At 43.7% G+C, this 13,248-nt stretch overlaps 1 protein-coding gene across 3 annotated transcripts in view; it reads left to right on the forward strand.

The window, feature by feature from the left end:
* The window catches only part of fam234b (family with sequence similarity 234 member B), a 60,745-nt gene that overhangs the window by 10,474 nt on the left and 37,023 nt on the right, over nt 1-13,248 (forward strand). For all 3 annotated transcript variants that reach the window (XM_060849600.1, XM_060849602.1, XM_060849601.1), the window contains exons 4-6: nt 3,570-3,755; nt 10,110-10,240; nt 12,800-12,959. In XM_060849600.1, the coding sequence (XP_060705583.1) occupies nt 3,570-3,755; nt 10,110-10,240; nt 12,800-12,959 (477 nt within the window). The remainder of the gene's footprint in view (nt 1-3,569; nt 3,756-10,109; nt 10,241-12,799; nt 12,960-13,248) is intronic.

Consider the following 13,248-nt stretch of genomic DNA (forward strand, 5'->3'; position numbering starts at 1 on the left):
GTACCTCCTACCACCAGCAAGCCTCAGTGCAAGCTTAAAGAATAGTCTCACTCACTCACTTACTCAGCTCCATCTTCACTTAAGTCCTTACACCAACCACTCACTACCACCACCAACCTTGTCTTCAGCATACATACCTGTTTCCCCGACCTGCTATCTGTTCAGATGAAGAACACTCCAGACATGAACTTTGCTTTGTTCTGACCGATGTTGTAAGGCCAGTTATATTTTGCCAGTAATTTCTGTTTTTGTTTCAGGATTCCACAGTGTTTTGTCAATCACTTTCACTGCATCAATTAAAGTTGCTTTATTCCATAATAATGTACACTCAACATTGTAAACGACAGAAGGTGTCTGTTCTGTACCAGCCAAGGATCCTACATTTAACTCCTTTTCATATCATAAAGGCAGGCTTTGGTTACAGCTTTCTATAAGGAATTCCACTGTGTCTCTCAATATCTCAGTAACACAACTCCCCCTCCCCCTGGGTGTGTATCTCAGTCTCTTGGTGATGCTGTCCCCCTCCATATGTTGTCCAGTACCTTAGTAACTCTGTCCCTGGTGTATCTCCTAATAGTTTGTTCAGATAAATCATATGATTGCAACTAAACGCTGAAGCCATTGCCTTTGTCCTGCCGTAAACTCTTGTTCCCTGACTGCCGTTTCCATCCTTGGTAACTGCCTGAAGCTGAGCCAGCCCATCTGCACTGTTCGTATTGTTCTTTTCTCCAAGATCCCCCACTTCTACCTCCATTATATTACCCACTGCCACAACTCATCTGCTACTGAAAGCCCTATTCCTGCATTTATTACCTCCGATTGATTAGTCCTTTGTTCTCCAGACCAGACCCCCATCTTCCAATCAACATCAACATGCACTCATCCAAAACTCCAATGGCTGTGTCCTAACTCGCACCATGTATTTTTCCACCCTCCGTTTGCACATTCATTGGGTCTGGACTGACAACGCCTCCAATTAAAATTTAAAATCCTCCACCCTATTTCTCTGAGGTCAGTCCCTTTCCTTTTCGGTAATCTCCTCCAGCCCTATAGGAATTCAAGGTCTCTGAGCTCCTCTAATTCGGGTCTCTTGCACTTCCCAGTTTTAGTTGCTCACATTGGTGGCTCTGCTTTCAGCGGACTCTGGAATACCACCCCTGAACTTGTCTCTATCTCTCTCCCCCTATCACCTTAAAACCTTTGACCAAGATCTTGGTCATCTGCCCTGATATCTCTTTCTGTGGCTGTTTAATAACATTCTTGTGAGTATCTTGAGTATTTTTATTACATTAAGGGCAGTATGAAAATGCCAGCTGTTGTATGGGTTTGGTGATAGTCAGTTGTCTGTCTGGTAGCTGACCAGTCGAATCGTGTTTGTTTAAGTTGAATGAGCTGAGCCAGAGTCTGTATGGTTCTCTGACATGAAGACAGTAAAGAGGACCATAATGGCCTCCATTGGGAAGAAGATGACCTGTGACAAACAGGTGTTTCAACACTGCAGTCAAAGAGAGCTGGAAAATCCCTCCGTGATCTGTAAAAGCGAGGCAAATTAGCAAAAACAAAACTCCACACTTTATTTTGAAGATGTGGATGTATTGTACCTTTCAGAAGCTAGCAGAGCTGCCTGACAGCACCAAGTGTTCTGAACAAGATATAATGTAACCTTTCGTTCCCGCAACTAGGGTAGCTGGTTGCCTAGAGACAAAAAAAAATTGAATTAGGCCAATCAGTTTAAATTATACCCCCAAAAATACCAACCTCTAATCAAGTTTTGAATTTAGTATATTGACAATATTAAAAACCATGAAACAATCTGATGCTGTGAGGTATAAGACCGGGAAGCATTCAACAGTTGGAGGAGAACTGCCAAGCCACCAGCTTGTGCCTGAAAAATAGCTCTCTTAAAGATACCTTTATGATCAGTGTCCTGTGAAACAGAAATCCCTAAGAAGAAAAGAAGACAGAGGAAGATGTAAAGAAAAGATTCGACTGCTGGCTGGTTTTGAAATTTGAATTTTGATAAATCCTAATCAGGGGTTTTATCAGACTAGTATTATAGAAGGGAAAGTAAAAGGTAGGTTAGAGGAAGGAGTTGTAAGTAGTAGTTAGTTAATTATTCTCTGTTAGACTTTAAAGAATAAAGTTATTAATTCTTACTTAATAATTTAGCCTCGAATTTTGACAGATTACTGCGCAGGATAAATCTTTTCTGTGTTGCTGGTTTAAATTAAGCAGGAGGGTTTACCCCATGATGTAACATTTTAAGCTTGTTAAGAAAACCATTCTGTAAAAAATGTTAAATGTTTGATTTTTTTAAAAAATGATCAAAATCAGTATTGGTTGGCCACTGAAAATTGCCTTCTTGAGCCACTAACTAAAACCACTTTCTAGAGAAGCTGCCTAATAACGGGTTTTGGATTAGTGGTGCTGGAAGAGCACAGCAGTTCAGGCAGCATCCAAGGAGCACCATGTGCTGCATTTCCTCTGCCCTGAAGCTCTTCAACCATGTCCTGAAACAAATTCGCTACCACAGCCACATTTGCTGACCCGCACATCCACTAATATCATTTATTGCATCCGTTGCTCCCGATGTGGTCTCCTCTACATTGGGAAGACTGGACGCCTCCTAGCAGAGCGCTTTAGGGAACATCTCCGGGACACCCGCACCAATCAACCACACCGCCCCGTGGCCCAACATTTCAACTCCCCCTTCCCACTCTGCCGAGGACATGGAGGTCCTGGGCCTCTTTCACCGCCGCTCCCTCACCACCAGACGCCTGGAGGAAGAACGCCTCATCTTCCGCCTTGGAACACTTCAACCCCAGGGCATCAATGTGGGCTTCAACAGTTTCCTCATTTCCCCTTCCCCCACCTCACCCTAGTTCCAAACTTCCAGCTCAGCACTGACTCCAAGACTTGTCCTACCTGCCTATCTTCTTTTCCACCTATCCACTCCACCCTCCTCCCTGACCTATCACCTTCATCCCCTCCCCAACTCACCCATTGTTCTCTATGCTACTTTCTCCCCATCCCCACCCTCCTCTAGCTTATCTCTCCACGCTTCAGGCTCACTGCCTTTATTCCTGATGAAGGGCTTTTGCCCTAAATGTCAATTTTGCTGCTCCTTGGATGCTGCCTGAACTGCTGTGCTCTTCCAGCACCACTGATCCAGAATCTGGTTTCCAGTATCTGCAGTCATTCTGTTTGCCTAATAACAGGTGTCAAGTGCAGCAGGACAGATGGCCTGATCCTCAAAATTGGTTGGTTCATCTGCGTTTCCTGTTCCCAATTGCTCCTACTGGTGGCTGGATATTCCTGGCCATTGGGCTCACAGGGCAAGTAGTTGCAAGGCCAGCTTTTCCCTTCCTGGTGGTGGAACAGACTGCTAGCTGTTGTTACACGGGCTGACACCTGATAATTGGCAACTCCAGGAGAGGGACTGGAACCAAGAGACAGCCAGAGAAATGGGAAGCTCGCAGAACGGTGCTTCATGTATATAGTGGAGGAGCTGGTAACTCGGGATGCAGGTGATACGGTGGATTGTCTCATGGCTTTTGCTTTTTTTGCAGCTGCGTTGAAACTTCACACGTCGGTAGCAGTGTTATCTGGGGTTGATGGCAGCGTAATGTGGACATCCCTGGCTCCAGAGCGACTGAAATTTATCCAGTGCGGCATCGGCTATCTCGGAGGGCCGGGTTCTGTCTGCCTCCTGATCGGAATCAGTCACATGTTGAAGGTCATTAACAGCAGCTCAGGTACAGCATCTTCCAACAGTGACATTCTGGGGACCTGTCCTCAATGCCGTGTGATATATCAGAATCTTCGCAAGCTTTCTTTTTATTGAAGGTGGCTGTGCAATTAACCGGCTCTCAGTCCCATGGAATGCCAGGACCTGAGATTTGTCACTACCGTTTTACATCTCTACAGCAGTGCTCTATGTTAAAGAAATTGCTGGAAAAGCTCAGTGGTCTGGTTTGAGAGATCTCCACAAACGTTGCAAGACCTGCTGAGCTTGTTTCTGTTTAACGGCATCTGCAGTTCTTTCAGTTTCCATGTTAAAGAGCGCACTCTACGCACCTACAAATTAAGAGGAAGAATACACCTTTTGGCATCTCAAGTCTGGCCTATTGTTTGATAGCATCATGGCTGATCCAAGTGTGGCCTCAAATCTATTTTCCTGCATATCCACAATCCCCTTGACTCGTTAGTCAATATCTATTTAACTCTGCCTTAAAAACACTCTCTGATCCTGCCTCCTCCACAATCTTAGGAAGAGAATTATTGAAATAAACCTTTTTACCTCAGTTTTGTCTTCAATCCCTTATTTTAACACTGTGACCTGTCATTCTAGTCTCTCCCGTAAGTGGAAGCATCCTTCTAGCATCAGTCCTCCTCATATGTTTCAACAAGAGCATTTGTTATTCTTTTAAAACCTGCATGGATAAAAATTCGTCCTGTCCAACCCCCTCCCCGCTTTCATCCAAGGAATCTGAACTTTTTCTATACTGCTTCTGACACAATCATATACATTCTTAAATAAGGAGACCTAAACTGTACACAGGACAGCTGGATGTAGTCTCACTAATGCTTTGGATAACTGTAGCAAACCCTCCCTGGTGATACGTTCCACTCCCTTTGCAATACCATTTGCCAACCTAATCACTCTCTCTGCACCTGTGTAATAACATTTTGTGACCCATGTTGTCAGCACACTCACGAGACTCTAGCAGGAGCAGAGGACTGAAAACCAAGCTGTACAAAAGTGTAAGTATTTTATTCAGTCACCAAAACAGTCCATTTCTTTCTCTTTCCTAATGTTACCTAAAAAGAAATGGAGTTCCACCAGGCCTTTCAATAAACTCAAAATTAACACCTTTATCATTGGCAAACTTATTCTGCAAACAAGTGGCAAGGTGGTTTTAACTAGCTACTATGTGAATTAGAAGCAAAATGTCCTGGAAATCACTGGATCAGGCAGCATCTATGGAAAGAGAGCAAGTTAACGTTTAGAGTCTGCTTGATTCTTCAGACGCAAAATGTTCGCTTATTTTCTCTCCATGGATGCTGTCTGACCCACTGTGATCTCTAGCATTGTTTGTTTTAAGTACAGATTCCAGCATCTGCAGTAATTTGCTCTTAGAATGTAAGTTAAACCATGTGTCCCTTTAATCCCAAATACACTCCCACATTCATAATTCTGCAGAGCTATTACAGGTGGAGAAAAAAAGGAGAGGTACAAGGGGTAAAAAAAAACAAACATTCCAGTAGGTCAAGTGGTGAATTCCGATATCAAAAATAGGTTGACCTCTCTCAGTTCCTTTTGATGAGGTCTGATTGCGAACAGTTGCAGAATAATGGAAAATCTTCCAACAAGGTTTCAGATTCAGCCAAGAAACAGAGATGCTGATACTTGAAAAAAATTTCATTAAGGTTTTTTTTCAAACTACCTTACTGAGAAAGATATAGAGAGTATAAAACAAAAGAACTGTGAATGCTTTAATCAGAAACAAAAACAGAAACTGCTGAAAAAGCTCAGCAGGTCTGCCAGATTTTGTGGAGAGAAATCCGAGTTAATGTTTCAGGTCCAGTCACCCTTCCTCAGAACCCCAGAAGATATAGCGTACTACTTTCAGCCCAAACGCTGATGGTTCCGGACTGAGAGAGCACAGCTTGCCCTTATAAACCCCTACTGTAACTGCTCACAACTTAATATGTGTGAACTAAAATAAAATCCCCATTACCTCACTCCAGAGGCTGTTGCTAGATGATGGCAGCATAGATTTATTAGGGATTTTCAGATCTGTTTTCTCAACAATTAAAGCAATAAAACCCCTATTTCTCTTTAAAAGCTTTGCTGATCAAAGTCACTAGTTTTTTTTGTAAACATCTAATGAAACACTTCGACTTTCCAAATCCAAGTAGTCACATGATAGCCCTTTGCAATCCAGCAATGTCCATTCCTTTCTGCAATCCAAATCTCATTCCACAATATATGTACGGCCTTCTATACTGAAGAATTCCTAAATATACCCTCTAGAGTACCAATATTCACTTTTATTTTCCTTTTTAAATTCCTGTAGGAACACAGTCTCTGAGTTTTTAATTTCTAGCCCATTTGCTTCCATACTGTAAAGTCTGTCTTATTGTATTTTGGTTATTCTTTGCTGTTTTAAACATTCTGGTCAATTTTTTTTCAACAGCTGTTTTGAATTCTATGCTTTTCCAATTCAATGGTATCTTTAACTTTCTTGTTAGCTAATAATGAACCATCCTTCCCTGAGAATCTTTCTACCTCAGTTAAATGCATCTTTCCTGTGTGTTATGAAATGTCTGTTTAAATGTCTACAACTATATTGCTATTGATCTATCACTTAACTTACATATTCAGTTCACATTAGCTAGCTCAGTCTTTAAAACTTCATAATCGCTGTTATACAAGTTTAAAACCCTAATCTTAGACTCACTTCTCTCCCACAAACTAAACTACGATGCCTGGTATGTGCCAATGACTTTACTATCAGGTCATAAGTTATTCCTGTCTCAGAGTCATACAGCACAGAAACAGATCCTTTGGTCCAACCAGTCTATGCTGACCATAATCCCAAACTAAACTCGTCCCACCTGCCTGCGCTTGGTCCATATCCCTCCAAACATTTCTTATTCGTGTGCTTATCCAATTGGCTTTTAACGTTGTAATTGTACCCGCATCCACCATCTCCTCTGAAAGTTCACTCCAAGTGCGAACCACTCTGTTTGAAAAAAAATTGCCTCATGTCTTTTTTTTATATTTTTTTTCTCTCAACTGAAAAATATGCCCACTTATGTCTCATCGAGCATTACCAAATCTAGAACAGCTTGCTTTCTGGTTTGCTTTAGAACTTATTGATCTTAGAAGCTGTCCTAGAACATTACAGCACAGTACAGGCCCTTCGGCCCTTGATGTTGCACTGACCTGTGGAACCAATCCGAAGCCTATCTATCCTACACTATTCCATTTTCATCCATATCTTTATCCAATGATCATTTAAATGTCTTTGAAGTTGGCAAATCTACTACAGTTGCAGGCAGGGCATTCCACACCCTAACCACACTGAGTAAAGAAACTACCTCTGACATCTGTCCTATATCTATCACCCCTCAATTTAAAGCTATGTCACCTCATGCTGGCCATCAGCATCTGAGGAAAAAGGCTCTCACTGTCCACCCTATCTAACCCTCTGATTATCTTATAAGTCTCCATTAAATCACCTCTCAACCCCCTTCTATCTAAAGAAAACAGCCTCAAGTCCCTCACCCTTTCCTCATAAGACCTTCCTCCATACCAGGCAACATCCTAGTAAATCTCCTCTGAACCCTTTCCAAAGCTTCCACATCCTTCCTATAAGGCGGTGACCAGAATACCCCTAGTGTGGCTGCACCAGACCTTTGTACAGCTGCAGCATGGCCTCATGGCTCCAAAATACAATCCCTCTACCAATCAAAGCTAACACACTGTATGCCTTCTTAGCAACCCTATCAAGCTGGGTGGCAACTTTTAAGGATCTATGTACAAGGATGCTGAGATTTCTCTGCTCCTCTACACTAGCAAGAATCTTACCACTCACCCAGTACTCTTTATTCCTGTTGCTCCTTCCAAAGTGAATCACCTCGCGCTTTTCCACATTAAACTCCACTTGCCACCTCTCAGCCCAGCTCTGCTGCTTATCTATGTTGCTTTGTAACCTGCAACGTCCTTCGGCACTAACTCCACTGACCTTAGTGTCATCTGCGAATTTACTAATCCATCCTTCTACGCCCACATCCAGGTCATTTGTGAAAATGGCAAACAGCAGTGGCCCCAAAACAGATCCTTGCAGTACACCAGTAGTAACTGAACTCCAGGATGAACATTGCTGCAAATGTGTTGCTGGTCAAAGCACAGCAGGTTAGGCAGCATCTCAGGAATAGAGAATTCGACGTTCCAGGATGAACATTTCCCATTAACCACCACCCTCTCTTCTTTCAGCTAGCCAACTTCTGATCCAAACCACGAAATCTCCTTCAATCCCATGCCTCTGTATTTTGTGCAATAGCCTATCAAACTCCTTACTGAAATCCATATGCACTATATCAACTGGCTTACCCTCATCCACCTGTTTGATCACCATCTCAAAGAACTCAGTAAGGTTTGTGAGGCACAACCAATGGTTCACAAAACCGTCTTGACTATCCCTAATCAACTTATTCCTCTCGAGATGATTATAAATCCTATTTCTTAAAACCTCTTCCAACACTTTACCCACAACCAAAGTAAGGCTCACTGGTCTATCATTACTCACCTTCTTTAAAAAAAGGGACAACATTTGCTATACTCCAGTCTTCTGGCATTATTCCTGTAGACAATGTTGACATAAAGGTCAAAGCCAAAGGTTCTGCAATCTCCTCCCTGGCTTCCCAGAGAATCGTAGGATAAATCCCATCCAGCTCAGGGGAGTTATCTATTTTCACATTTTCCAGAATTGCTAACACCTCCTCCTTGCGAACGTCAATCCTGTCTCATCCAGTAGCCTGCGTCTCAGTATTCTCTTCGACTCTGTCCTGAAAGCACTTCTAAATTTGTCAATCTGATTTCTTCAAAACATATATTGATTTAAAATCACCTATGATTATTGCCATACCTTTCTCACAAGCCCCATTATTTACTCCTGTTACCCTGTCTTACCTTGTGCTTACAGTAGCGGCCTATAAATTATTTCCACACTGACCTCTTTGCTATTTCTTCACTATCCCAACTGATTCTGTACCTTGCAACTTAACACTGAGACAAGCTCTCACTATTGCCTACTTGCCATTCTTAATTAATAGAGCTACCCCTCCAACTTTTCCTACGTTCCTTTTTTCCAAAATGCCATGTTCTGTTGAACATTAGAATCCAGTGTTTGTTATCTTACAACTACTTCTGTATAAATTGATGTTCCCTTTCCAAATCAGATGTCCTGAAGGGTACAAGATGAAAAGCATTGACTTGGTGTGTCCTTTTAACAATATTTAAGGTCTGATGGCCATGAGCAATGTTTAAATTCTGTACCTACTAAGCAATGTCTACCTTTACTTGCTGGGACACTCTTTATGCACTCTGTCCCTTTCTGTCATGGTATCGTTATCCTAACTGAAATTTTGCTGCCTTACCTTGTCCTTTCCCTATATTTTATCATAGGTTCCCTCACTTAAACAATTTAGTTTAAAGCTATTTCTACTAATGCAACTCACAGAACACTAGTCCTAGCACTATTCAGGTGAATACTACCTCAGTGTTACAACTTCCACTTTCCCCAGTGTTCTAGCTCTGAAAATAATCCAGGCATTATTATCGTGGAAGTTTTGCTTTCTAACTTAGCCCCTAGCTTTTCATACTCCCTCTTTACTAGTCTGACCTATGCCTTTGGTACCCTGTAGACATGAAAACTGCGAGTAACACAGCCTTCTGGGATCTAACTCTTGGCTAATGAGAGCTGTTTCTATCCTCCTAACTGTACCGTCTCCATACAACTACAACATTTCCAATTAACTCCACCCAGTCTGGAGACCTCTTGGATCACCATGCCATGGTCAGTTTGCTCATCTACCCTGCTGACCTGCACGGAGCTTGCTAGAATTCCCGATCTCTTAGATGATGGCAAGGCTCAGGCTCTTCCTGGGTTACCCACCTTGCGTACAGTATACCCACCACAGTCCCTGACCATGGACCAAGTCAGGTTACCCAATCCTTGGGGAGTCTGACCACTTCCTGCAACAAAGTATTCAGACCACTTGTCCTGCACCCAATGTGTTGCAGTGTCTACAGCTTGTCTTTTGCTCAATGACTCTGAGCCAGTTCCCCTCAAACTGCGTAACATGTTTGCTTTGGATCATGCACGTGTCGACGACCTCCATAGGGCACTGTGTTACAGAGGTTTCTATCTATGATGGTACCTTGTGTTATTTCAGGGCTCTGTCTCTTTGTCCAGACTCTCTTGTTTACAAAACACACTCTCTCTGGCTGGGCACTGTGTTACAGAGCACTCTGTCTGTGACAGTGATATTGCAGAGCAATCATTCTCTTTTAGGTAATCAGATTTGTTATTTTCCAGGAAGTAGCCTGTGGGAAATGAAGAGCATGTACCGGTCCCATCAGATTCCAGCCGCCCCAGCAGTGTTGCTTCCAGACGTAGACGGTGATGGATTCACAGACTTGCTGCTTGGGAGCAGACCTGCTGTACTGGTATGGACCAACACTCAGCCTTCGATTGACACAACTGCAGAGCTCCCAGTGAAATAGCCAGAGGATGGCATCCTCCGCAGTTAGGGTGGTAATCACCCTTCATGCCTAGTAAGTGCTGGCTTGGTTCAGTGGTACTGCTCTTGCCTCTGAGTCAGAATACTCTGGGGGTCAATCCCCATTCCAGCATTTGGACACCCCTTGAGCAAATTCAATGTGGGAGCTCTCCTACTTGTTTGCCTTCCTTCTGTAAGTTAAAGCGAAAAGCCTCAGTAGAAATTTACTGACAATCGCTGACAATCGTGTGCTGTCCTGAAGGGGTGTGAGGTTGTCAGTCGTGTCCCATCTTTGGGGGGAGATATTAAACCTGGTTCTGGTGGACATAAACAGAGCAGGGAGTTCTCTCACTGCCTGAGCCAGCATCCTGTCCAAAGATAGAGCAGACCTGCTGAGCAGTTACCCTGGTTGTTTCTGGGATTTTCCTGCATGCATATATATGCACAATATTAACCACGATGTCACTTCACAAATGGCCCGTCAGATGTTTTAGAATATCGAGAAGGGATATGGTAAATACATCATCTTTAGTTCTGCACTATCCTAGTTTATCATCTTCCTGATGTCACTTTCTCAAACTGTGAGCCCACTCATCACCCTGAGATGGTTTACTTGCATTTGGGTTAAAGTGAGGATAAAAATGGCATCCTTTCCCATCATCTCTGGCCTTTGGTGATCAGAGTTGTGTTCACACTGTGCCTGTTCGGGTCATATAATCTCCTATCCCAACTTGTGCCAAGTATTTATGCAGACTGCGAGGGTGCTCCCAGATTCGGGTAAACCTGCCTGCTGTTAATACTGTGATCTGTTGTCCATATGAAATGCGCTGATAATATAACAGCTGTAACAACAATCGAGCAAAAGATGCCGTGTTTCCTGCAGGTGCATGCAACAACAATTTCCTGCTTTTCAGTATCCGGGTGAGCATAACATGATGGGTATTTAAGGTACATCCTCCTATCGGTCCCTCAAGAATACTGCTGCTCTCTGTTATAAACCCGGTAGCCAATGGGTGAAAGAAGATTCCACAGCCTGTCTGCAATTGGAGGGGGACATTTATTTGTAGAATGAAACAGTGCACATATATATCTCCTGAGTTCACTAAACTATTGTGTCAGTAATATTACTCAGTGACCATCCAATCAGAACATTCTCCCTTATGTCAGTAAATTAATTTGGAACTATTAACTCTCTGAACCCCACTGTTGTGACACCTTGGATGTGTTGTAGCTTCACTGAAGCAACTAGGGGATCTTATAGTGTTTACCTGTTTTTAACTGATATTCTTTTCCCCCCCCTCCATAGGCTCTAACTATGCTTTAGAAACTTGCTCCACTTGCCATTCTTGTCATTCTGGCCCAGTGGGCGGCACAGTGGTTAGCACTGCTGCCTCACAGCACCAGAGACCCGGGTTCAATTCCCGCCTCAGGTGACCCACTGTGTGGAGTTTGCACGTTCTCCCCGTGTCTGCGTGGGTTTCCTCCGGGTGCTCCGGTTTCCTCCCACAGTCCAAAGATGTGTGGGTCAGGTGAATTGGCCATGCTAAATTACCTGTAGTGTTAGGCGAAGGGGTAAATGTAGGGGAATGGGTCTGGGTGGGTTGCGCTTCAGCGGGTCAGTGTGGATTTATTGGGCCGAAGGGCCTGTTTCCACACTGTAAGTAATCTCATCTAATCTAAGAAGATAGTTGTTGAAGCTGAGACTGGAGTGGTGCTTCGGACATCCCAACGCAGCCGGGAGTTGCTCGGGAAGTTGAATATTCCAGTGAGCAATTCTGGTGTGTGGAAACCTCTGAAAATGTATCCAGGTCTCAATTAGAGGTTTCAGAAGGTTCTAACTCGATCATCTTAATAGCTAGCTGGGAAAAGTTAGAGGAGCTAAAATCTGTTCTGGCTGTTGGCTGCTGACCCTTTTACCTACTCACCGCTGCTCCCCTCTCAAACGAAGTCAGCTCCCACTGCAGAAGGGGCACAGTCTCAGCACTGACCCACTCCACTGCTGCCCATGTGACTGCTGCACTGAATTGAGTTCCTTCAGCTCAGAGGATTTTTTTTTGGCCTGGACATTCAGCTGATAAACTCCATTGCAGGCAAGCAAGTGACTTTTCATCCAGTCTGGTTTGGAAGTAAGGATTCCAATCCAGAAGGGGATATCCCAGACAGAGCGTTCACACTAATATGGGACTGAAGTGCCTTTAGAGCCTGACCAGGTGACAGGGAAAGATTCCTGTTGTAAAGGGTGTGAGTGAACCCATTCAGTCTTTCTGACAGCTTCGTCGTCTCCTTCACTAACGTCATATTTTTAAAACTATAAGTTCAGTTCTCAGGGATTCGAAGTCACGTTCTCTGGGTTACTAATCCTGGGGGTTGGATTCCTGTTCCAGTCACACAATGCAGCTCACTGAGAAGGAGGTGAGTTCACTCCGATGGGAGGGAGGAGTACAATCACCAGTGAATAATCCAAGCCTTGCTGCAGGTGATTCTAACAAATTTGTTTCTGTTTCAGACCAGTCGGCTTCGCGACATCTCCTTTGTGTTCGTGTCAGGAGCAACAGGGGCCCTGATTGGCCAGTCAGTTTCTTACAATGTCACCGGTGAGGGCAAGCTGATTGGTCCAAAGGCCTATGTGTCTGGAGGAGGCACGCTGTACGTTCTGTTTGGCTATGGTAAGCAGGAGAAAGCAAACTAGTTTTCCCCGATCACTTCTTAATGTTGGACGACTGTTTCCCGTCTGGATCCTCAGCTCCTTTGTGCCACGCCTATCTGAGGCCAAGTCTTTGGTTATTGTCCGTGGCATCACACACTGTACCATGCTGCCACATAGCTGCCAGTTTGCAGCAGCATTCCCCATTCGGGCTAGGCTAGAACCGCTGGTGTGAGAGTATAAGCTTCATGCAGAATGTTGGGATGTAGAGTTGACCTTCTCCCCTTCCAATCACCAAGGTCAGTGTAAAA

The sequence above is a fragment of the Hemiscyllium ocellatum genome, chromosome 33 (genome assembly GCF_020745735.1).
Source record: "Hemiscyllium ocellatum isolate sHemOce1 chromosome 33, sHemOce1.pat.X.cur, whole genome shotgun sequence".
Taxonomy (NCBI): domain Eukaryota; kingdom Metazoa; phylum Chordata; class Chondrichthyes; order Orectolobiformes; family Hemiscylliidae; genus Hemiscyllium; species Hemiscyllium ocellatum.